This window comes from Cyprinodon tularosa, unplaced genomic scaffold (assembly GCF_016077235.1).
Source record: "Cyprinodon tularosa strain WSP-4 unplaced genomic scaffold, ASM1607723v1 ctg1115, whole genome shotgun sequence".
NCBI classification, from domain to species: Eukaryota; Metazoa; Chordata; class Actinopteri; order Cyprinodontiformes; family Cyprinodontidae; genus Cyprinodon; species Cyprinodon tularosa.
This window is the reverse complement of record NW_024037911.1, coordinates 79,158-105,924: the sequence shown is the minus strand read 5'-3', so window position 1 is coordinate 105,924 and position 26,767 is coordinate 79,158. Positions and strand designations below refer to the sequence as shown.

The 26,767-nt window shown below is 39.7% G+C and overlaps 1 protein-coding gene across 2 annotated transcripts in view; it reads right to left on the bottom strand.

Moving 5' to 3' along the window:
- LOC119792360 (C2 domain-containing protein 2) overlaps window positions 1-24,403 on the bottom strand; it is a 41,586-nt gene extending 17,183 nt beyond the window's left edge. Inside the window, exons 1-6 of one of the 2 annotated variants that reach the window (XM_038298975.1) lie at window positions 23,579-24,403; window positions 20,016-20,111; window positions 13,002-13,109; window positions 2,330-2,431; window positions 1,706-1,822; window positions 408-516 (exon numbers count right to left, since the gene is read on the bottom strand). In XM_038298975.1, the coding sequence (XP_038154903.1) occupies window positions 408-516; window positions 1,706-1,822; window positions 2,330-2,431; window positions 13,002-13,109; window positions 20,016-20,111; window positions 23,579-23,866 (820 nt within the window). In that variant the 5' untranslated portion in view covers window positions 23,867-24,403. The remainder of the gene's footprint in view (window positions 1-407; window positions 517-1,705; window positions 1,823-2,329; window positions 2,432-13,001; window positions 13,110-20,015; window positions 20,112-23,578) is intronic. The other variant, XM_038298966.1, reaches the window with a different exon arrangement.
- Window positions 24,404-26,767: the final 2,364 nt, after the last annotated feature.

The following is a 26,767-nucleotide window of genomic DNA, read 5'->3' as shown; positions in this document are numbered from 1 at the left end:
GTTCCCCTTTAAGTGGGTTACACCACACTTAAAAATGTGCAAAACCCCCGAGGGTCAGAGACTTTCCCACCACAGTCTAAAATCCTATTGGAAACACTGATGCTAAGAACACAGAGAAAGGTTCTGTAAAGCGGAACCATGGCCAAATGAGACGCTGCTGGAGCTTTTTTTCTATTTAGTCATTAGACAGGACGGGAAAACCTGTCACTATTTCACAGCCCTCATAGTTTTTAGTCTACGGTGGTTTTCTGTCAGTTTCCTCTGAAGGTAGAAACATAAGTTTTACTCCCCATGGTGGATTCATGGTGGGGGTGTTGGGAGGATCCAGGTGATATGAAGGAGGCCCAGTTCTGTTAAACTTGCCTTACAGGACAGGAAAGATGAAACTGAGGAGACTTGCAGCTTACCTGCAGCATCCTCCTCCTGATTGAGTGTGACGCGGGTGTTTTTTACAAGCAGCTTCCAGTCGTGGGCTCGGGGGGGCTTCGGAGGCGACATCACTTTGCCGTGAGTTTCCTGTTGGAGAAACCAGAGAACAGAAAACTTTGCAGACCACAGCGACCGATCCAACCAACCAGATACACCAACAGCAAGCAGAGCTCTCAGTCCAAATCAGTAGGATCCAAAATTGGCATTAAAGCTGCAGAACTGATGTCAGAAAATTGACAGAGTAACACTGAGCCGTAAGATTTGAATAAATGTAAAATATAAGAGAGTTAAATGGATGTAATTTCTCAGATATAACCAAACAACATACACATATGTAAATAGATATATACTCAAAAACCAACAGAAATTTTAAATTCTGCAAATCTACAAGAGAGCTACACTGACAGGTCAGAATAGAGGAGCTTTATTGGAGAGAAGCTGTATGGATCCTCAGCTCAGGATGGAGAATGTTAAGGTTTTGCAGCTGCCTACAGATCTGGGCTTTGAGAAACAATCCTGAAGACCTTCAGGAAAGGAAAGCTGCAGACATTTAGATGGAATAAGATGATATTTAAATCTAATTTCTGGCCCCACATGCAAAACTTAAAGAAACTCCTGAGGGATTTTGCTTTAATGCAAAGGCAAACCTGGAAGGAATGATCTTAGAGGCTTTAAAACACCTCAGACTGAGCAGGACGTTCCTCTTCCAGCAGGATAATGACCCTAAACATACGGCTAAGGCTGCAAAGCAAAAGTTTGAATCAAAACATAACAATATGTCAGAATAGATGGGTTTCTATCAACGTTGTTTTAAGCTTTAATAGCACCTTAGAGGAGCATGATGGAAACTTTCTTTTCTAAAAGTTTTTATGCTTATCTGTTGTTCTTTTTTCTAAAGAAGAAAATCTGCTAATAAAGATGGAAACAGATTTTTATCGCATCAGTTCTGAACATTAACCGAAGATCAGCTGTTTCCACCGGCAGCGTCTGAAATGCAGGATTAAAATTATATTCTCTCTACATCTCCGGATTATAAGAACATCACTAAAACTAGCCGACATGATAAAGTAAATACAACTTGAACAGATTCATTCATCAAAACTTTGCTCCATTACTGATCTGTAATCTGTTCTGCTATCTCTACTTCCTGTTTATTAAAAAAGAAACTATCTTTATATGTTTGATTGCGGCTTTCAGATCAAAGCTGTTTTTAGTGAAAGCACAGAGCAAACAAAGCAAACAAGATCCTCCTGAATGAGGGAAGCCTCTGTCTGACCTTGCGTTCTGAGGCCTGAGCAGGCCTGCAGCTCAGCAGCACAGAGGGACGGCTCGCACGCAGCAGCTGCCTCAGACGCTCCTTTAGGGCTGCAGCACTGCAGGCGTTAGCAGAGTCCTGATGGAGAGAGAAGATTCACAGCTTATTGAAGAATGGAAACATGATAACCTGTTTTTAAGGAACATTTTTCCACTTCCTGCTGATCAATCTTTATTTAATAAACAAAGATTAACTTCATATTTTCTTTTTTTGTTTACCATAAATACAATTCAGAGGGTGCTATGCTTCCTTTATCAACCACATATTTATCAATAATTCTACGAAAAGCAAATATTGAAAATACTTAGAGATTAAAACCAGACCCAATCAACCTCTAGATATTCAATATTTAAGTTATTAAATGAGTTAAAATATCTGTATATGCAGCTTTGACCAGCAGCTTATAGTGTTTTTTTAATCTATTATTATAAAAAGATCTTAATTAAATTGGTTGTTTAATTATTTAAAGAAAAAAAAAACATTAATAAAATACATACATAAACACAAACACCTGCTTGTTAAATCTGCTTAGCAGGCATCAAACAACCTATTTTAAAAAGAAGTGCCAGTTTCCTTCAGATTTACCTGTGTGAGGCTGGGGGCGACATGCAGCCCCTCGACGTCCAGATGGGACACTTCCCAGCTCACTTTGATCTCATCTTGGACTTCCTGCATGTGGAGCTGAAGCTGAGGAGCAGAGAGTAAACAATGGTTCATCACAGAGTAGCGCCACACACTACAAAAACCATAAGAAGGAGGAGTTAAAAATTCTTAAATTAAGTGTATTTACCCCTTAATTTCAGTAGGTAAAAAAGATGATCTGCCAATGGAATGACTATCTTTCCTCTTAAAGTTAGATAATTAGATAAAACTCACTTGAAATAAGACAATGTAATTGTTTTCTCTTATTTTAAATGTAAATTGGCTTGTTATTGGCAAAGTGTCTCACTTAGCATCTTAATTCAAGAGATAATGCACTTATTTTAGGAAAAAAATGACTCATTTAGATAAAAAAAATTTGCAGTGCAGGAAACTTCGCTGCTCTCCAGTCATTATAGGTACCTCAACAAAAGCATCTACTTTCAAAATAAAAGCCTTTCTGAACCTTTTATTTGCTAATATTCAGAGGGAAGTGGTTAGAGGATTGCGCTTGGAATCCTGAGGTTATGGGTTCAAGTCCCACTCCAACAGACTGCCACTATGGGTTCCTGAGCAAAGTGCCATTGTGCCCCGGGCGTGGCAGTGAATTTCACTGCTCTGTACTTGTAACGGTTTAAATAAAATAAAAAAGCTGCAAAAGAAATAATATCAAGATGGTAATTATGCTGCATCGACCAAACATATAATGATTTAGGTTTAGGCCACGTTTGGTCCAGCCCTAACTGCAAGGAGAGGAAAAGGCAAGTAATACAAGAAGGAGTATTGGGGCCCACTGAGATATATATTAGTGTTGCACCGATACCAGTATCAGGCAGGACCCCGATCCAGCACTAAAATGGTTGTATCAGTATCTAATAGGGCACCAATACCATTTTGAGAGCCAAAAGTTTATTCAACTATTGTCACCCACATATCTTATATATATATTAGTGCTGTCAAAATTATCGCGTTATTATCGTGTTAACGCGAGGCCATTTTAATGGCGATAATTTTTTTAACGTGAGATTAACGCTATGTGGTTTTATGGTACAATTTTCCAAGTACATCCCGCTGCAGCCTGCGGGAAGGCGGGGCTATTTTCCCCCAGTGTATGCATTTCTCATAGGCTTCGAGAGCGGAGCTCCTCAAGGGAAAAAGACGCTCATACACTGGGTGACGCTAGTGCCTTTTCTTTAAGCCCCACCACCAACAAACAAGTTGAGTGTCTGGTAACTAGTAGCAACCTGAAATACACTGAGAAAACAGATTACTGAGGTGAAATGGAATCTGCTACGGCACTCGCTGTCTGTGTACGCCACAGGTCAGTATCGTGTGTGTGTGTGTGTGTGTGTGGGTGGGTGTGTGTGTGTTCTCATTTTTGTTAAGAGGCTGAAAAGTAACTTTCTAGAGCATAGACTACCTCCATCTAGTGATGTCGGTCTATTGATTTTGATGTATTGATTGAAAATTGTTCATTATTATCTTGGTTAATTAACATCTAATGTTAACTGTACTACATTTTATAGCAGTAGGGTAAAATGCTTGTCTTTGTTCAAAAGACTGTATTAACTGTAAAGACTGTCTTTTACATCACCCTGTTTTCAGGGCCTTTTTTTTGGCTACATATTTGTTATTTTTTGCTACATGCCTCCCCATCTTCTTGCCATATGTTTCTATGGCATAAATCAGTGTCTGTGACCTGTTTTCATTTTAAAAAAAGAACATTGGCACAAACCTAGCCTGTATGTATTTTTTTTATGTCATCGAGAGTATTTAAAGGATTTTCAATCATTAAAAAAATGTGTGATTAAAATGCGATTAATCGCGAGTTAACTTAGGCATTGATGCGATTAATCGCGATTAAAAAAATTTAATCGATTGACAGCACTAATATATATATATATATATATATATATATATATATATATATATATATATATATATATAAATTTTAATTACAGAAATAAAGTCATAATTGCAAGAACAAATTCATAATATCAGGTTAAAGAAAATAAAGTCAAATTTGTACCTAAAAACCAAAATAAGTCATCAAAAAATGTGCCTCTGAGTAACTTTGTCCAATGATGAACAAACTGATCATTTTTTTCCCTCTCCAGCCCCATTAAGCTAAATATCAGAAGAGCAGAACATAACAAGTGTCTCAGTAACCATAACATCACTGGATAAACTGGGTTCGTGGCCAAAAAACTCTTCAGATCCTAAACCCAGAGAGAATCATTTTTTCTAGCCAAACATCTCCGTCTGCGACCCCAAAAATAACCAAACAACAAACTGGAGACACCCTAAAAATAAATGTGATTACTTTATATTTATACATGCAATGTTTTCTTTGGCAGCCATTTTTATGTTATATGTATTTTAATCTTATGAAAAAAAAAAAAAAAAACTAATTAGTTTTAGTCAAATATTTCATTTCATATGTGAACGTTTAGTCAAGCTTTAGTCGGATTTAGAAAAATTTCTATTGTATAAAAAATTTACTTCATATAACTGTCAACAAGTGAATATATACACTATATTGCCAAAAGTATTTGCTCACCCATCCAAATTATTGGAATCAGGTGTTCCAATCACTTCCATGGCCACAGGTGTATAAATTCAAGCACCTAGGCATGCAGACTGTTTTTACAAACATTTGTGAAAGAATGGGTCGCTCTCAGGAGCTCAGTGAATTCCAGCGTGGAACTGTGATAGGATGCCACCTGTGCAACAAATCCAGTCGTGAAATTTCCTCGCTCCTAAATATTCCGCAGTCAACTGTCAGCTGTATTATAAGAAAATGGAAGTGTTTGGGAACGACAGCAACTCAGCCACGAAGAGGTAGGCCACGTAAACTGACGGAGCGGGGTCAGCGGATGCTGACGCGCATAGTGCGAAGAGGTCGCCAACTTTCTGCAGTCAATCACTACAGACCTCCAAACTTCATGTGGCCTTCAGATTAGCTCAAGAACAGTGCGCAGAGAGCTTCATGGAATGGGTTTCCATGGTCGAGCAGCTGCATCCAAGCCATACATCACCAAGTGCAATGCAAAGCGTCGGATGCGGTGGTGTAAAGCACGCCGCCACTGGACTCTAGAGCAGTGGAGACGCGTTCTCTGGAGTGACGAATCGCGCTTCTCCATCTGGCAATCTGATGGACGGGTCTGGGTTTGGCGGTTGCCAGGAGAACGGTACTTGTCTGACTGCATTGTGCCAAGTGTAAAGTTTGGTGGAGGGGGGATTATGGTGTGAGGTTGTTTTTCAGGAGCTGGGCTTGGCCCCTTAGTTCCAGTGAAAGGAACTCTGAATGCTTCAGCATACCAAGACATTTTGGACAATTCCATGCTCCCAACTTTGTGGGAACAGTTTGGAGCTGGCCCCTTCCTCTTCCAACATGACTGTGCACCAGTGCACAAAGCAAGGTCCATAAAGACATGGATGACAGAGTCTGGTGTGGATGAACTTGACTGGCCTGCACAGAGTCCTGACCTCAACCCGATAGAACACCTTTGGGATGAATTAGAGCGGAGACTGAGAGCCAGGCCTTCTCGTCCAACATCAGTGTGCGACCTCACAAATGCGCTTCTGGAAGAATGGTCAAAAATTCCCATAAACACACTCCTAAACCTTGTGGACAGCCTTCCCAGAAGAGTTGAAGCTGTTCTAGCTGCAAAGGGTGGACCGACGTCATATTGAACCCTATGGATTAGGAACGGGATGTCACTTAAGCTCATATGTGAGTCAAGGCAGGTGAGCAAATACTTTTGGCAATATAGTGTATATATATATATATATATATATATATATATATATATATATATATATATATATATATATATATATATATATATATATATATATATATATATATATATGTTGTTAGGCTTCTTTTTTTAGCCTGCAATGCCCCATACCCTACAAACCCAAAATCCAACAAAAGAAGCCAAAAGATCCCATTCCAAAGGGGTGGACCTGTTCGTCGGTTCCAATTTGCAATGTTTTCTAAGCCAAAACAAGGCTTTGTTGGGCTACTGTATAAAACCTCGAACTCAACGCTATTCCTGACATTTTGAATTTAAAAAGCTTTCTGCATGGGAAGCAAAACGTCTTCAAACTTCCAGTGGATTGTTTTAAATTTTCTTTTTTTGTAATGACTATGACCCGGATGACTGAGAAGCTTCACCAGCTTTTAAATTACATTTAATTATTGGACTAATCATCCAAAATGAATTTTTAATTATCTATTGTGACATTTAATAGTTCATTTTTAAATTCTATTGCATATTTAATATTTAGATCAAGTAGGGCTGAAACAATTCAACGGAGTCATCGATTATTTCAATAATAGTCAACCTATTTAATAACTGATTTATCGTTAAATGGAATGTAGAGACTCTAAAACAAGCCTTTAGCTAAAAGAGTAAAACACTTAGAGCAGTAAGTATACCAAGATTATGCAAAAATATATCAACATTTTACATTTAAGATAAAAAATGTTGATATATTTTTACCTATCAATATGCTCTATCCGGAAGTCCTCAAATGGAAAACTTTTAGTTTCACCTGTTTCAATTTTGTAAAAAGGATTTTTAAGGAACCTTTTTTATTTGATTATTAATCGATAAATGAAAAAAATTATCAACAGATTAATGATTTGCAAAATAATCGTTAGTTGCAGCCCTAATATCAAGTCTTAGATAAATAGATGTTCCATTCACTTATATAATGCTAAATTAATCTTTTTTAGTCACGTTTTCGTCTTTGATTACATATTTTAGCCATCTATACACCCCAGAAAGAAAATCACAATGATTGTTGATCTATTTTGTTTTATGACCATCTATCCATCTAAATACTGAATGTTTAATTTCGCTTCACTAAGACTGGTTTCTTCCAGCCCTTCAGAAATTATAACCCTTCTCTGTCTGTAGAAGAAACCAATAGAGAGTGGGTAATGTGCCTGAACAGGTCTGGATTCCAGTGTGGGACTGATGCGATGCAAACAATGACCTTATCAGATACCAACAGCAACATCACAGCCTGTGACGGAAACAGACTGATTTCTGGATCAACCGACAAACCCAAACATCGTTAATTATGATCACTGCAAAGGAGAACTGTGAGCGATCCAGGAGGAAGTGTTTGTTTTCAAAACAGCGAAGTGAGATTGTTGTTTTAGACATGTGGCATCATTATGATGTGGATACTTCCTGAGAAAATAATAAAAGGCTTTCTCAGAAAGAGGGAGCTTCTTTGAAGCAGAATAACAAGCCAAGGCAGAAAACAGTTATTAGGTTGAAGAGCCTGGAGGGAACCAGATCAGACTGACTCAGATGGCAGAGAAAAAGTTATTGCATCACCCTCTTAACTCCCAGCACAGGAAAACTGGGTGATTGCTCCAGGTGTTTGACAGGAGAGTCATCAAACCTTCGGAGCGAGCACAGCGTCACCCTGACTGAAGCGTTAAGGTTTGTGTTTACGGGGAGAAGGATCATTCAGATGATGCTCTGCAGGGATGAGGTCAGGGTTCAAACTAGTCAGGCGATTTTATTCACAGAAAACGCTGCACAGTCATGTTAGAACAGATGCTACAAAATGTCGTCATACGCAGCAGAGCTGAGATCCTTTCCCTGGAATTGAGGGGGCCTCATCAAGCAGGAATCCATCCTCATCCCACCTCTAGTTCAGGCAATGCTGGGTGTTTTCTGACTCCAGGGAAGTGGTCTCCACAGCTTCAGTACAGAGAAGCTACAAAGAACAGACATCCTGAGCTGCTTCCACACGCTGATGAACTCAAAGGTTTGAAGATCAGTCTGCATGAAAATGGTGAAGGTCCAAGATTACCCGACTACAACTGGGCTGGAAATGGGATTGTTCCTGGTACCAGGGTAGCTCCACGTAGCAGGTTAAGGAGTAACCCCTCCCCCACATGTTGCTCCCAACATTCTATCCCACTGACGGCAACCCTCCTATAAACTTGCACATCTTGACTGAATTGATTCTGGATTCCAAAGCACTTCACATCCTATACTGCTCACTACTGTTACCTTATTTGAATTACTGTGTAGAGGTTTGGGGGAATACTTATCAACACTCACTACAGCCACTAGTCATAATGCAAAAAAAGAGCAATAAGAATCATTCACAACGCCGGACTTCGGGATCATGCAAACTCCTTATTTCTAAAATCTAAATTGCTAAAATACCAGGAATTAATAGAATACCAAACTGCAGTATTCATGTTCAAAGTAAGACATAGCATATTACACACATATATATATATATATATATATATATATATATATATATATATATATATATACTAGCTGTTTTCTCACCCCACGTGGGGTGGTATGTGTCATCCTCAAGCTCGGGTCCTCTACCAGAGGCCTGGGAGTTTGAGGGTTCTGCGCAGTATCTTAGCTGTTCCTAGGACTGCGCTCTTCTGGACAGAGACCTCTGATGTTTTACCTGGAACCTGCTGTAGCCACTCTCCCAGTTTGGGGGTCACAGCCCCCAGTGCTCCAATTACCACTGGCACCACTGCTGCTCTCACTTTCCACATCTTTTCTAGCTCCTCCTTCAGTCCTTGGTATTTCTCAAGCTTCTCGTGTTCTTTCTTCTTGATGTTGCTGTCGCTTGGGATTGCCACATCTATCACTACTGCCTTCTTCTGCTGTTTGTCGATCAACACGATGTCTGGTTGGTTAGCCATCACCTGTTTGTCAGTCTGGATCTTGAAGTCCCATAGGATCTTAGCTCGGTCATTCTCAACTACCTTAGGAGGTGTCTTCCATTTTGACCTTGGGACTTCCAGCCCATACTCATGGCAGATGTTCCTGTACACTATGACAGCTACCTGGTTGTGGCGTTCCATGTATGCACTTCCTGCCTGCATTTTACACCCTGCTGTTATGTGCTGTATTGTTTCAGAGGCATCTTTGCACAGTCTGCATCGGGGGTCCTGCCTGGTGTGGTAGACCCTGGCCTCTATTGATCTTGTACTGAGTGCCTGTTCTTGTGCTGCCATGATTAGTGCCTCTGTGCTGTCCTTCAGTCCAGCCTTTTCCAGCCACTGGTAGGATTTTTTGATATCAGCCACTTCTTCTATTTGTCTGTGGTATACGCCGTGCAGCGGCTTGTCCCTCCATGATGGTTCTCCTTCCTCTTTCTTGTCCTCACTTTCGGTTTTCTCCTGCCTGAGGTACTCACCGAGCCATTTGTCTTTGGGGGCCATCTTTCTGATGTACTTCTGGATCTTAGTTGTTTCATCTTGGACAGTTGGTACTGTTGGTACTGACATATATATATATATATATATATATATATATATATATATATATATATATATATATATATATATATATATATATGTGTGTAGGTAGGTAGGTATTTATATGGATATATATAGCAACATCATTATAAATATTGTAAATTGAAGAAATACAAGAATTAAAGGGGTAGGAGCACATAAGTTCTACTACTTCCTACTCCTTTTCGCACATGTAATAGAGGTATATTAACTCAGGAAAGAAGGGTACCTTGTTTGTTGTTTTTCTCTCCAATGTTTTTAAACATTGTTTTATTGTTTTTTTTTTTTTTTTCTCTTGCATGTTCGAAATAAAGATACCAATCTAATAAAAAAACAAAAAGAATACTGAGGCTGTTTAAAAGCCTCTCAAAGTTGTTGCGCTTTCTGAACCATCCCCATAGCGGTCACCCGGTATAACGGTAACAAGGCTTCCGACGTCATCAATTTTGGCCCCTCCCCTAAATGAATCCCCCCCCCCCCCCCCCCCCACTTGTTTTGGGGAAATGCCCCCTCCATTACTCGACACACGCCTCAAAGCATCGGCTCATCTCATGACATCACTAGTGACCGCAAACAGGAGGCCTCTGATTGGTCAAATCTACATCTGCTCTACACTAAGCTTATTTCCTGTTTGGTACCTTATCAGCTTGTTTTGTTTGTATGACCGCCATTATGGAAAACGAATCGTGAAGAAGGTAGAAGAGCGAGGTGCGCGAGAACGCTGGGACCCTTTTCCCACCTGGATCCCCGCTCTTATTTGCCCTCATGTCCCGCCGTTGTTGCATAAACTTGCCCCGACTTCCTCACAGCCTCACCGTATCTAGATGGTATAAACAGTGGGGCGATCGTACCTTGTGGTCACCACACCCAAACTGTGGAACTGCCTGCCCCTCCGTCTGAGGGTTCTCACTGATCTGGACCTTTTTAAGTCCAGATTAAAGACTCATTTTTTAAACTGGCTTTTAATACTTAGGACACATTATTTTATGCCTATGATTTTAGTATGATTTTTTTTGCAATGTTTTTATCTTTCTGTAAAGCCCTTTGGTCTACTAGTGTTGTTGTAAAGTGCTATATAAATAAACTTTGATTTAAATTTTTGATTTTAGACTCAAAGCTAGTTCCTGATTGTCCCTCTTGCGTTGTAGTGCGGAATAACAAAATATCTGCGAACATTGAGACACACTGCTGCGGGAGGATAACCAGCCCTTTAGACAACATTTATTGTCATTTTGTATCACAGAGCGTTTCAGAACATTTCCATTCCATAAAGTGCAGCAGTTAATGAACAATCCTCTTGACACAAGAAAAAAACAAAGTTTCTAAAAAAGCTGCCTATCAATAACTTATTAGCCGATCAATAAGATCAATAAACTTCAGACTCATTTATTAATCCATTACTGTCATCCCTATTTTCAGCATGATTTGGTCATTTATCAGTTCAAAAATTGCAGCAACGATGCAACTTATTTCAGTTTGACACACTTCAGCTACACACAACAAACACCAGAATGGAGCGCTTAAGCAAAAAATGACGACAGATCGACAACCATCGCCTCAAAGAAAATCAGCATTTAAGACAGATCTCTTTTTATAGCTGTAATCTAACTTCTTTTTTATAGTTGAAAACCTTCAGAGACCCGTCAGAGTCCTGCTTAATGAACCTCTTACTTTCGCTTTGTGAGAATTTCCTCCCACCTCGCTAATAGCTGCTAATTAAGGACACATACCAACCAAATGCACTTTAATAGTCAAGTTTTAATGAGATTCACAGACCAAAAGTCTTCAGTAAAGGAGGCATTTCTTTTATGGCAGCTAGTTTATAGTATGTAACATGCGAGCCATGTATAAACGGGTTTAATCTTTGTCAGACCGTCCCCACATTACTGTGAGTGGTTTAGCTGTTCCTGCTGCTGTGTTTACATTTCCAAGATGGATCCTGCACTGAGAGGGATGCATGTGTGTCGAGGCTCTTCCTGGTAACGTGACGCAGCTGTGCACTCTACAGCGCAACTCAACCTCTTTTCTATCCAAAAACTGGCCAGGCGCTCTATAAACCCCCCCTGTTTTCTAGCCTGGAAACACCTAACAAGCCTTTGACTTTTCCAGGATAATCTAAAGCAGGGAGAGCGAAAAAAAAACCAAAAAGAGACGAGAGGACTTGCTTTGTTTTCCTGGAACAATGGCGGATCCATGATCACAACAAAAACAAGCCAGCATGTTACTCCCACTCTATTAAAAGAACGACATTAGGAAGGTGACAAGCACCTTATGGCGCTAAAAATAGCTCTGATTCAATCGGGTTACCTCATGTCGGCCGTTACTCTACATGAGTGGAGAGTTCAGACTGAACAGGATTGGGCTTGTCCCGATCCGATCCACGTATCGGATCGGGACGCCGATATTGGCAAAAAAATGCGTATCGGCAAAGCATGTAAAATGCCGATCCAGACTGCCGATCCAGTTTTTAAAAAAAAATCAGGTCCGTATTTTCCAGTTTCGCCGATTGAAACGATCCATTCCACTATTTTGCGCCAGTGTTTCCCTGTTTTGCATTTTTATTAAAACTTACAGTAATACTTGCACCTTTAACTGTTTACGGTTTTACTGCTCACTGTGCAATTTCAGATTGCTATTCGCAATTTTGTCCAGTTTGTGTTTATCTCTTAATAAACAGGAAAGTTTGTTGTTACCAAGCATTGTGTTTTATTCAATCTCACCTAATTCAGCTGGCTAGATGTTATCAAGAGTACTAAAACCCTTTTCAACATGAGTCTTACAACTAAGGCTAAATACTTTAACTTAAACTTAAATACATGCTTGGATAGGCTGGTATCGGCCAGTATCGGTATCGGATCGGAAGTCCAAAAACAATATCGGTATCGGATCGGAAGTGCAAAAACCTGGATCGGGACATCTCTAAACAGGATGGAAGCTTAATGGGATTAAGGGGCAGGACGACCCGATGTGAATCCAGACACCTTTAAAGCCGGTACCGTAAAGTAACATGGGTAAACATTGAAGATCTGATTATATTAGAATATGTCCTTTAATAGAACGTGATCTGTTCTCTGATATGGATGTTTAATGAGGTCCAAGCGCAGAAGGAACCTCCATCTATCTGTACTGATGCTGCAGCCAGCGGTAATTCAATCCACCGCCGCCCATCACTTTCAATAAACCACCTCATTCAACTAAACCACAACAACAAGGAGGAAAATCAGGTTTTGCTGGCCTCCCTGGGTAAAGGTAAATAAAGCTGGTTATTTCATGGACTCTGCAGCTGGCTGAATGTGGAGCGTTTACCTGGAGCTCTACTGGAGCTAAACGCGCCGTGTATCTACAGGGATCAGCTGTGGATCCAACGCTGAGGAGGAACTGAAGCTTCTCTCCAACCACGCTGCAGGAGGCGGCCTGTTGGCGGGAAGAAAAAGCGAAAGCAGTTTAGATCAGGAGGGGAACTAAAGGCACAGACGTCTGAAATGAAAGGAACTATATTATTATTCATTTTACAGGAAATACTGATAAAAAACTATTTTCTAAAACAATAAAATGAGTTTATGGCAGACTTTTCCCTGATTCATTCAGGATTAAAACAAACAAACGGGCTGAAACACGTTTATTCGTATCTGAAGAAACGTTGCAGGTTTTACGTCCACTGCTCAACCAGTTCTCTAGTTGCTCCTGAACATAAAATCTATTTTTTTATTTTATCCGATGTCACAGTTTGAGTTGGATGGTTTGAAAAGTATGGAGCGATTTTTGTTACATTCATGTTGCAGCAAAGAACACTTTTTATAAATGAAATTTTGAAAGTAAAAAAAACTATCTAGAAATTAAATATTGAAAGGTTGTTATTTAAAAAAAGGTTTCTTGAGTATCTTTATTGTTTTCTTATATTTTTTTTTTTTTTGCACGTTGTTTATTATTTTGCTGATTTTTTTTTTCAAACTTAAATCATTTGAAGTTCTCCTTTTCAGATGCAGTTTTACAAATAACATTTTTTATGGTGTTTTACAGATCGAATTCTCTTTAATTCAAGCCCAATATAAACATTTACAGTTAATTAATAAAACTGTTATCGCTAACATCTATGATGACCGATGAAATGTGTCTCTGCTCCTCAGATCTGTGAAATCCAACCTCAGAAAGAAGGACATTCGTAAAAACAAGCTGAAAAAGAGAAATGTTACAAAAAAATGTATATGAAAAAATAAAACATGGAACTAATAATAAAAAAAAAGATAAATTTAAAAAAAATCTAAGTCGGTAACTGGGGTAACTTCATTTGTTATCATTGTCAGTGAGCTCTATGTGAGCTAAATTTTATTTGGGATCTATTTCCCACTGCTTGGCTTTTATTGGTCCTTTAATTCTGCTGCTCAGCTCTAAATCAGCAGAACCCCCATCTCTGAACTGATGGTCTCTCTTCTTCACCTTCAATCTTCTGTTAATGAATACTTTCTTAGGTAAACTGCATCACGTTCATGAAGTTAGCTGGAGTTTAGAAAGTTTGCTGAATCTGATGTGGCGAATGAGAAGTATTCGTAGAAATTTTCAACACGACTATAAAACAGATTTGGTCCATCAGACCCAATGAATCTACACATAGAGGATTGCTATAAACCTTCCTGAACTTCAGCCTTAATACAGACTGATGGGCTAACAGAAAAGAGAAATTAGCTCCACACTAAAAAATTAATGATCAAATATTCAGCTGCGATGAAGCTGTCTGCAAAGACACAGCTGCTAAGAGATGCCATCAAATAATGTAAGGGGCGGGGCTATGCATTTGAGCATGTGTAGATGGCTAGTATGGAGGGTTAAAAGCCTAAATTTTACATAAAATACTGAAATGTAAAATTGAAAGTCCAATCAAATAATTAAATGTACTTAAAGTCTCTTGGATAATGGAACTTTATTGATCTCACATTGGAGTAATTTACCTCTCCATTTAATTCTCCTTGGCGAGGAGTGGGCGGCCATTGTGGGGCGCCCGGGAAGTAATCGTGGTTAAAGGTCGTGCTCAGAGACCCAGAGTGGCAGTCTTTGGGAGTGGGTTTCAAACTCACAACCTCAGGATTTCAAGTCCTATGCCCTAACTACTAGGCCACCACTCCCTAAGTAGCAGACTCATCATGAAATAAAAAAATCAGACTCAGTGGGCGGGGCGAGAGCCGCTTCCATAGAATCCCTGAGGTCTGATTGACTGCTTCTTGCTGAAAAAGAAGAAGAAGTAAAGCAACTTCTTCCTGAATTTATTTTACTCTTGAGTCAATAATATTGCTCAAAAAGGTGTAAATAACTTTGGAAAGGTGTTTATTAACATCATATCAACCCCAGCCTCTATGTTCGTTGCGTTTGGACTTTATAGGGGCTGAAACAAAAAACAAAAAAAACAAACAAAAACAATAATTTCCTCTGAAAACAGAGGAGGTCAGAATTGTAACCATGCAGAGGGTATGTAAACATCTAAACTGGTTTCTGTATAAAAAAACATAACATGTGACCGCATCACAGAGAGCTGAAAAAAAAACCCCACTTCATTTGGTTAAAGCTGTTTGAAATCAGATTAAAGTAATCATAACCTGCAGGGCTGTAAACTACAGAACAATATCCTGAATGGGGTATAAAGTCAGACAGTAGGGTTTATAAACACTCTCTGGGTTTATAAACACAGTCTGGGTTTATAAACACAGTCTGGGTTTATAAACACAGTCTGGCTCTGGCTCAGACCTGCTGCAGCTCTAAAGCCAGGTCTCTGTAAAAGTCGCCTCCATTGCTTCAGTCAGAGATGCAAACTCACAGCTTCGTTGTGACGTCGGTGACTTTGCAGCGTTTTTCTCTTACAGTGACGAGAATGAGGAACTTCACTCAGAACCGATTTGCATGTTGTCTTTAGACATCTACACTTCATCAACCCTGCTCTGTTGTTTGAGCAGGTACTGTCTGCATCGTTAATTCTTCACACACTGGTGAAGACCTACCGCCTTAAACAGACATCAAAAAGTGATGGTTAAAGCCGCCTGACCCTTTACAGGGAAAAGTTAGATTTTTATGAAAAGTTCCAGTGATGCTTTTTAGGACCTTATATCCCACATCTTACTCCCTCATAGCCTTTTCCTGCTGGAGCAAATCAACAATAACGTCATATCTCAAAAACTCCAAATCTCTCCAAATGTCATCATAGACATGTTGTTGATAGACAATTGAGAGAGATTATATGTATAGCTCGTAATATACATTAGGGGTGGAACGGTTCACAAAATCCACGGTTTGGTTTCGGTTCACGGTTTTTGGTTCGGTTCGGTATATGTTTATTGTTACACCGAAAAATAAAAAAATTAATAAAATAATAAAGATTAATGAAAAAAAAAAATGTATGAAAAAATTTTTTTTTATGAATTGTAATTATTTTTAATGATTCGCGGAAACCCTGGATCATTTCCGCATGTTTTGCTGCTTTGAATTTAATCATCTCGCGCATGCTCTCTACGATCTCCAAGGGACTCAGAGGGGAGCGGACGGGAGCACAGTGTAGGCTGTAGGCTTTGCTTTGTGCAGGCGGTCTGGAGCGCAGCGGGGCGGAGCGGAGGGGAGCATGACAGAGTATGTGGGATTTTGGGGTTAGCCTGACATGTTGGTCATGTTGCTGTTAGCATAAACAAAACGTGTTGCACAATGCTTGCACACTGTTGCACTTTTATCCACAACTTTCTTTCCGCAGTCATCGTAGGTCACTCTAAATGCAAAGCGCTCCCATACAGCAGACCTATAAAGTGCTGCTGGCGCGTCTTCCAACTCCTGTTCTTTCCCACTCGCCATACCCACACAATTCTCCACAACAACTGATTTTTTTCCCTGCTACACCCGGCTACGCTGCTTCGCTTCTTCTTCTTCTTGTTTACTACTGGTGGTTGGCTTTGGCCGCAGTACCGCCACCTTCTGCTCTGGAGTGTAATCGCTTCCCCTATGAGAAAAAGGAGCAGCGCATGAACCGAACGCAACACACGCGAATCGAACCGAGACAGTCGAACCGAACGGTTCGAACGGTTTTCATAAACCGTTCCATCCCCGAGAAGCAGCCAATCAAAACGGCCCTTCGCAGGCAAACGCCAACTGAATGGCAGCTCACTGCTACCAGCGAAATCCCCTCCAACTTCCAGCCAGAGGCCTTCTCCTTGGACGTTCTTTTTTTTTACCCCTTCACTGAATTACAGGGCCTGACCAGGAGATGATGCTTCTCTTTAGATCTTAATGTGCAGAAATCATGAGAGAAATATTATTTTAGTACAAATATTGATGTTTAAAAAGGAACTGCAAAGGACCGGCTAAGGGCCCATCAAGGAAATTGCGGAAATTTTGCATGGCTACAACTATATTTATTTCACTCTACATTCATTTATACAAATAAAGTGAATTACATGAAATGTTAAATCATTTTTTTCTTTCAAAATAACATTCAATCATTTAATTAATCTTTTTAAATGCATGTCAATTATTTAATGGGACATTTTAATCGTGCATTTAACAATCTAATAATATGTCTTTTTTTATTTGACTCATGTATTAGATCAATAAATAACAGTTACATCTAAATATTTTATGGTAAAGTCATGTTTCTGTCTTTCATTATTAAATATTTTTGGAGCTTCATATTCCTCGGGGATGAAAGCATAAATTTCCCTAACTTTCAAGGGTTTTTTTCAGCATTTCTTTTTGCAAATTCTCTCTTAGACGGCTCTCTGCAGCTCGGCTGAGGAGTCTCTACACGGTTTACATCTGAGGGCGTAGAAAAAATTTTGGTGTTTACGCGTGTCTGCGAGGAATGCCATCCAACGAGGTCGGGCTGGTAGCTCGTCTATCCCTGTAGTGTCTGTTAGACGGGATGATGTAGCAACAGATCTACTGGGGTCTGTAAACTGTGGGGGAGAGAGCCTGGGTGGAAAGGCTTCCTTCCACAACATGTAATCACGTTTGGAAGTTTGCTTATTATGATATGATGTAAGAACACTGGTGTCTCTGAGCTCCTCCCCTCATATCTAAGCTTCTTAAACACACAGGTGCTGCTCACAGCATGTGGGTAAAAATAAGCCTGTGTCCATTTAACAGCAGAGCTGCTGCTAAACATCACCGTCCATCACAAAGAAAAGGCTGAGTTTGCACAGGGAAGCACGGCCAAACAGATGGTGCCAGGAACCCGGCGAGCAGCCCATCCCTATCTGACCTCTCAGGGAAAAAACATAAAAACTGGTTTGGTTTCCAAGCATTGTGGAGGTTGGCACAGATCCTGCCGCACTGATAAGATAATGAGTAAAGTTCCTCATTCATTCATTCATAGTCATCTGTAGTATTTGGAGCAGCATTAATAACCTTTTCACTTCTGTTATGAGCGTAAAACCATTAACTTTAAAGCATTTTATTGGCTTAAAATGCAACAGATTAAAACAAAGTCGTTTGTTAAGTGAAGGGAAAAGATGCATGGTTATCATTTTGGACAAATAGGAAATCTAAACTTTGACTTTGATCTCTTAGCTAAACAAAAAAAAAATAAATAAAAACACTAAACCAGCTTCATCTGATTTAATGTAAAATGAGCTAAAAACGTGTTAAAATAAAAGTTGATTTATACTCAGAAACCAGGTGTCGCAGTGAACGCAGATATGCCCCCACTTCCTCACCAACTCGGCCGTATCTAGACCCACAGCTAGTTCCTGATTGTCCCTCTTGCGTTGTGGCGTGGAATAACATAGCACAGACCACGCTTCAATATTGGGCACAAATCAAAAATATTTGCGACAATCTCACTGCGACACACTGCTACGGGAGGATAACCAGCCCTTTAGTGCTGAGGTCTTCAACAGGAGGTCCGTGACCCCTAGGGGGTCCATTTAGGTACTGCATGGGGGTCGTGAAAGTTTTGGTTGTTTAGACTTTTTTTTTTTTTTATATTGCCCCTGTAATTTTTTCCACTAATTGAAATGTCTTTAAATACACATTAACATGAATTCACAAAACTGTAGTAAATGACGTAATTTTCTAATGATGCTGCCACCTGTGGACAAAACACAGAACTGCAGCACTCTTCTGCTCGTTCTCATTGCTCGTTTTTTTCACCTTACAATGAGTTGCTACTGGTGGCTGAGTTGATGCAGATGTCACATCCGCCAAACAGTGCAGGAACTCACTTCAAAGTAAATTAATGAAAACAGGCTACAGGCTCTTAGATGCATCGGCGCCGAACTACTGAGGCGTCATTCTTTAGTCATAAAGGGACAAATAAAAAGGGCATTATAAAGATATTTTTCAGTACATCATAACTCTTTAAATTGAAAAGGAAAATAAGATAATCTGCTATTTAAACGTGAATTTCTGCTCTTAAAAAATGTATTAGATATTGTGAATGTGATATATGATAATTATGATTGTTCTTTATTTAAATAGAAACAATCCTATGCCATCAGCAAACTGACGAGTTAGATATGGAGTGATTTTTGTTCTGTTATTGTTGAAAGCATAGGGACACTTTTTGCAAATGGAAATTTGAAGAAAACGGAATCCAGAAATGAAACTTTGAATTATCTCTTAATAAAAGTTTTTACTTTTTTTTTCTCGGATTGTATTCTCTCTTTTTTTCCAATACGTTTTATTTATTTTTTTTTTTGTTATGCATGTTCTCAAAATGCTTTTATCTTTATGAAGTTTTCTTCAAGGTTTCATTTCTGGGTTGCATTTTTTTTCTCTAAATTTCCATTTACAAAACGTCTTCTTTGTTTGCAGCAAAAATGGAACAAAATTTGCTCCATATTCAAATCAGAGGAAAATGCATAAAAATGTTTTATTTAAATTTCATTTTTAAAGCGAAGATGACTCGACAGAAATTCTCTGAAAAACAAAAAAAGTCCAAGAGCGACTCCAACATTTGCAGAATATTGACATAACAATGCAAGTGAAAAACATGCCGCACTTTACAGATTTTGTTTGCAAAACACTGTGCAAACTCATTTATTTTCCTTCCTATTGTCTCTCCTCTGAGTTGGTCAATAAACAAATGACCCACTTGAAGCTTATGGCTGCAACATGATAGCATGCAAATTGATTGAAAGGGGACTGGGTATGCAAAGCGCCACAGGAAGGCCTTTAAAGAAAATGCCGTGGTGCAAAAACACAAAGAGGGAATTGATTGGTGAAATTTTGATGAATACGGGGGAAAATCCCAGCGTTATTGCAGGCAGGCTGACAAGTCAGAGCTCGTCAGCCGTTAGTTCTGGAGAGGTTCCATTTCTAATGAATTAAGGAAGGCCGATTGGATGGAATTACCTTGTTGGTGGCCGACTTCTGGAAGCTGGAAACCTTCCTGACGGCGAGTTCTGATGCCTCAAAGCCATCTTCTTCAAACTTCAACAGAAGAGATTCCTGATGAGAAAAAGAGAACTGTTCAACACATCTTAGTCGTGTGTGAGATTTATCTACAATTTATTGGCTGCCTTTCTCTACTTCATGACTTGATCCAGAGGTCATACAGGTGCTGGTCATAAAATTAGAATATCATGAAAAAGTAGATTGATTTCAGTAATTCCATTTAAAAAGTGAAACTTGTATATTATATTCATACATTACATACAAACTCATATATTTCAGATGTTTATTTTGTTTAATTTTGATGATTACAAATGACAACAAATGAAAATCTCAAATTCATCATATCAGAAAATTAGAATATTACTGAAGACCAATAAAAACAAAGGATTTATAGAAATGTTGGCCAACTGAAAAGTATGAACATGAAAAGTATGAGCATGTACAGCACTCAGTATTTAGTTGGGCCTCCTTTGGCCTGTATTACTGCAGCAATGCGGCGTGGCATGGAGTCGATCAGTCTGTGGCACTGCTCAGGTGTTATGATAGCCCAGGTTGCTCTAATAGTGGCTTTTAGCTCTTCTGAATTGTTGGGTCTGGTGTATTGCATCTTCTTCTTCACAATACCCCATAGATTTTCTATGGGGTTAAGGTCAGGAGAGTTTGCTGGCCAATTAAGAACAGGGATACCATGGTCCTTCAACCAGGTACTGGTAGCTTTGGCACTGTGTGCAGGTGCCAAGTCCTGTTGGAAAATGAAATCTGCATCTCCAAAAAGTTGGTCAGCTGCAGGAAGCATGAAGTGCTCTAAAACTTCCTGGTATGTGGCTGCGTTGACCCTGGACCTCAGAAAACACAATGGACCAACACCAGCAGATGACATGGCACCCCAAACCATCACTGACTGTGGAAACTTTACACTGGACTTCAAGCAACGTGGATGAAGTGCCTCTCTTCTTTTCCTCCAGACTCTGGGACCTTGATTTCCAAAGGAAATGCAAAATTTACTTTCATCAGAGAACATGACTTTGGACCACTCACCAGCAGTCCAGTCCTGTTTCTCTTTAGCCCAGGCAAGACGCTTCTGACGCTGTCTGTGGTTCAAGAGTGGCTTGACACAAGGAATGCGACAGCAGAAACCCATGTCTTTCATACGTCTGTGTGTGGTGGTTCTTGAAGCACTCACTCCAGCTGCAGTCCACTCTTTGTGAATCTCCCCCACATTTTTGAATGGGTTTTGTTTCACAATCCTCTCCAGGGTGCGGTTATCTCTCTTGCTTGTACACTTTTTTCGACCACATCTTTTCCTTCCCTTCGCCTCTCTATTAATGTGCTTGGACACTGAGCTCTGTGAACAGCCAGCCTCTTTAGCGATGACCTTTTGTGTCTTGCCCTCCTTGTGCAAGGTGTCGATGGTCGTCTTTTGGACAACCGTCAAGTCAGCAGTCTTCCCCATGATTGTGTAGCCTATAGAACTAGACTGAAAGACCATTTAAAGGCTTTTGCAGGTGGTTTGAGTTAATTAGCTGATTAGAGTGTGGCACCAGGGGCCATCAATTTTGAACCTTTTCACAATATTCTAATTTTCTGATATGATGAATTTGAGATTTTCATTTGTTGTCATTTGTAATCATCAAAATTAAACAAAATAAACATCTGAAATATATGAGTTTGTATGTAATGTATGAATATAATATACAAGTTTCACTTTTTAAATGGAATTACTGAAATCAATCTACTTTTTCATGATATTCTAATTTTATGACCAGCACCTGTAGATTAGCGGACCAGGGTCAAATTTCATGCCATATTTCAACATGATGGTGAGACGTTTAAACACGACACCAATAGCAAAGCAGACCGTGGTACCTTTAATTACTATGTTAATAACTGTGTTTAGTTCATTAGACGGTTGGGAAAAAATACACTGATATAATATGTTTCACACCGCAATAAAGATCTTAAAAAAAAAGATGTATTTGAGTATTTTATTTTTTACACTACCACTTGGAATTATGGGTAACCCAGAGCGTAGATTAAAACCATAACTGTTACGTACAATGTGTTAGCGAAGATGGATACCAAAAAGAGTTACTTAAGCGGATTCCAGAAAAGAAAAAGGAAAGAAGAGCTGCTGGAAGAACGGAAAAAACTTCCCAAAATAAACACGTTCTTTCACAGAACCGAAGAGGGAGAGGAGGACGTTGCTGCAGTGAGTAAAGACTGTGACCAGGAGATGAATGGAGAGAGCGTGGGTGAGGAGGGGGGCTGTTTTGTTTTGCCCGATGGCTTTTTAGGTGAAGAACAATGAAGTGTGTATGTATGGGGCACGTTTCGGGTCGGTTCTCTACGGTGGTGGGTCGATAAGCATCTCCCTGAAATGAGTTTTTGGAACTTGGGATGTCTCTAATGTGGTGGTGCGCTGTCATCAATGGCTCCATTCAAGGTGCGCGGTCACTACTTTTCCTTGTGTGATGCGTGATCATATACTACTGAGAATTGCGTAATTGTATCTTCTTGGCTGATTTCTGGAACTATTGCCGTATCCTGAATGTTTATCACGTGTTGTACTTCAGATGGGGCCCACCCAGATAATGCAGCTTACGGACCTATTGTTGTGTCGTTGCGCCATTGGATTGATGTTATCACACTGACTTAGAGCAGCACTGTCTCACTGTGTGGTGTGGAGGCTGCAGCGCCTCAGACTGGAAGAAGGTGAGAAGAGTGGTGAGACCAGCAGAGAGGATCATGGGGGCTCCTCTTCCTTCCATTAAAGACATTTCATCCCAGCTCTGCGTATCCGGAGCCCGTAACAGCATAAATGACCCCTCACACCCCCACCATGGACTGTTCTCCCTGCTGCCCTCTGGGAAGAAGCTTCGAAGCATCTGATGCAGGTCCAGCAGATTCTGCAACTGCTTCTTCACCACATCAGACTGCTGGTGAATCATTGTAAAATGGGTAATTTTATTGTATTTCATTATAACAAAAAGAAGAAAAAAAAAACTGAAATTTTAGAACTCTAAGGCAGACTGCACTGCATGTTTTAGATGTTTCCCAGCTTCCACACACCTGTTATCAATTGATAGCAGATTGTCAGGCTTTGCTGAACTGCAATTATCTGAATCAGGTGTGCTGAAGCTCAGAAACATCCAAAACATGCAGAGCAAGGTGCCTTGAGGACCATGTTTGAAAAACACTGCTCTAAATATACAGTCATATGTTTATATTACTGTTTTTATGTATTTCGTTACTGTTTTCAAGGCTGTACTTAAAAAAAATGAAATTGTCTAGAGCGAAGCTCTTCTACGGGGGTCGCAACAGTTTTGGTTAAATTTCTTTTTGTTTAAACTTGTGTAAACAGAATGACTACATAAATCAGTCTAAGTCAGCAGTGATTGAGGCTCCCTATAGAAACCTAAAGTGATCATGTTTGGGATTCTGCAGAGAAAGCATCCATCCCTCAGCTCCTTTATTGCAGTCACCTGCTCCACAGCAGGCAGATCAGCAGTCACCAGACTCACCCCACGCCTGGTCGCCTCCTCATTCAGATCCCTGCACCAGGCTGCCCTCCACTGCCTCTTCCAGCTGTTCAGTGACAGCGCCCATCGCAGCAGAGCCACTGCCTCCTCCTCCTCCTCCTGGGCTGCTCCTGCTGCTCCTCTCTGCCTGCCTCCTATTAAGCCAGGATGGAAAAACTGCACGAAGTATATAGCCAAAGTGAGCAGGGATGCGATGAACAGGGTGACCATGCATAGCCACTGCGGGTCCTCCAAACCGAGAGATGAACTGGAAGCCTCCACCTCAGGCATTCTTTGCTCTTTAGTCCCAACTTAATGATACACCTGCTTTGGGAAACTTCCTGACGACCTCATAGTAGGAATTTAATTAATAATAAAAAAGGCGGAATCACGAAGAACAATCGCTCTTATCAGATAACAACAATGTTATGCAAATGTTCTGGTTGTTGTTGTTCATGCTGCGGAGCCTCCAGTCCGCCTGCAGAGCTCAGATAGAGTCCCAGCTTAAATAACCCAGCTGAATGCCACTTATTATCCCACTTTAAGTCCTGTTAGCATCGCTGGCTAACCTCCGCAACCATTAGCTGTTCCCAAATTAGCTAAAAGAGAAGCTAAAAGTTTCCTCTATGGCTGCCGTTTCCAACCCGTGAGCTTGTTATCCTCTGGCAGACGGTTTGGTACCCAGTAAAGCATCCTGCGGTGGAGGAGTGCCGCCCGTCCGTCCCGCTGGACTTCGGCTCGCGCCTCTCTCTGATCTGACTGTACAAAGTTATGGAGACCGATATGTGGCACGGACTGTAACTCCCACAATGCAACGCGATAAAGGACCGTTTCACACCGGCTGCTCGGAGCAAAGACAAACTCTCATTCTTTCTCTGCGCCGTTCGCGTTAAAAATACAGTAAATACTTTATTCGTAGTTAACTTTAGTGCTAGAGCTAAAAAACAAAAAACGATAACGTAAGCTCAATTTAATGTTATTATTCCAAAATACGTGTTTTGAGCTTTGTGGCTTTCCGTAGCTAAACGAAACGTCATCAGAGACGCTGAAGTTGGTTTCCTGTTGGTCACTTGGCTCAAGCTTTCATCCCAAGGCACCATGGTCAGCTGTTAAATACGTTTTTCAACATTTAAAGTGCTGTTTTAACTAGATAAAATATGATTATTTCTCTTATGTTTATCAGTGAAATAACCCATACATTACCTGCTGTTTGTCCAGTGTTTCTACTATGCTGCTGATGCAAAACTGGATAAAATATTGAAGAACTGCAGAGATTTAATCAGGTCTATCAAAAATAAATATAAAAAGCTTATTAGAAAATTAAAAATGTAGCAAACATTCCTGAAATATGCACTCTGAACAAACTTTAAGATATTTTAGGAAACAGAGGGCTTATGGGATTTATTATGGGTTTTTTTTTCATCCAGTTCTCACTATCAGAGGTTACCCAAACATTGTGTTGGAGTAATAGTAGAACTACTTCAAACTATTTTAACTTGAGTAAAAGAAAAATGTAGCTAACAAATTACCCTATATTTAAAAATATCTTGTATAAAGGATAATAATAACTGAAAACATAAAATTTTCACCTTTATTTATAGATGTTGGAGATCGACCTGTTTTTCAGTGTAGTCCTGTTTTTCTGGCTGTGACTGGCTGTATGTGCTCTCTTCATCCTCTGACATGGGAGCTGGCTCCGAGCTCGTCTGCCTGGCTGTGTGTTTCCTGGACGGGGCCGCCTTTTACAGCTGCTTTTCGTATCTCTGCTTCTGTCTCCTTGAACCCCAGTCAGCCTCAGCAGATGGCCGCTCACACTAAGCCTGGTTCTGCTGGAGGTTTCTTCCTGTTAAAAGGGAGTTTTTCCTCTCCACTGTCGCTACAAGCATGCTTTGTGTGAGGGATTGCCTTCGAGTCAATGAAATCAACTGCTTTTCCTTAGATTGAAAACATTAACTGTATGATCTGGTGAACTGTAAAGGGCCTTGAGATGACATGTGTTAGGAATTGGCGCTATAGAAATAAACTGAATTGAATTCATTAATAGCTATCAAAAAATCTAAATTCCTTTGCAGACTAAAATGCAAACAGAATATAACTAAATTATGTGATAGCTAATTAAAAATTAGACTGAAGAAAGACTTTTCCAAAACAAAATGTCACCTTAAACCTTAAGAAACAAAAAACCTGCAATAAATAAAGCATATTAGAATAGGGGGAAACCACCAGAGATTTTATCTACTGTTTAGTTTTTCCACTTGACCTCCAATCAGTACAGCAGGCTCATAAAAATCATAAAAACTTGTATCCTTAAAAATAAAAAAAACTTTGAACTTAAAATGTTTCTCTAGGTATGATGCTATTTTGATTAAAACAAGCTTGCAGTGTATTTACTGTGTAGTAACAAAATATTTAGCTCGAGTCCAAGTAGTGATATTTCATAATAATATTACTTGAGTAAAAGTAAAAGCATTTTTAAATGCCTCCTAAAAATATCCTACAAATGGAATAAAAGTATGTAAGCTGTTGCAGAACTGGAGAGCTCCTTCAGTGACAGACTGCTGCTCCCTAAATGCACCAGGGAGCGTTATCACAGATCCTTCCTCCCAGCAGCTGGAAGACTTTATAACCACCACTGTTCCCAAGAAACTCAACGAGTTGTTATATTCATGCTGATTCTGCAGTTTCTACCTTAGTCAGTTAAATAGCATGCTGCTGTCATTTCCACATCTCTGATGTTGCAGCTATTTTCAAATATCAATTTTTGTAAAAATGTCCACAGCTGTTTATTTACTCTCCAGACACAACACATTTATATTGTAAAAACACTCTAGTGTAGTTTCTTATTTGTTTATTTATTTAACTCTTTTACATATTGTGTTATTTCTATACACTTCCTGAGGTCCACATTGTGTGACCACTTTGCTGCTATAACCTTTCGCTGCTGTAATACCTCAATTTCTCCATTGTGGGACAATAAAGAGGTTTTCTATTCTATTCTATTCTATTCTATTCTATTCTATTCTATTCTATTCTACTCTATTCTATTCTAATCCTCAGATATTAGTAGTAACTACACACCTCTATTCAATCTTTGCCAAAAGTTGAATGAGAAAGTATTTTCTATGCAGTATCTGATCAAGAAAGGCAATGCAATTAGTATAACCACATATTAAGAACACATTAATATCTGAG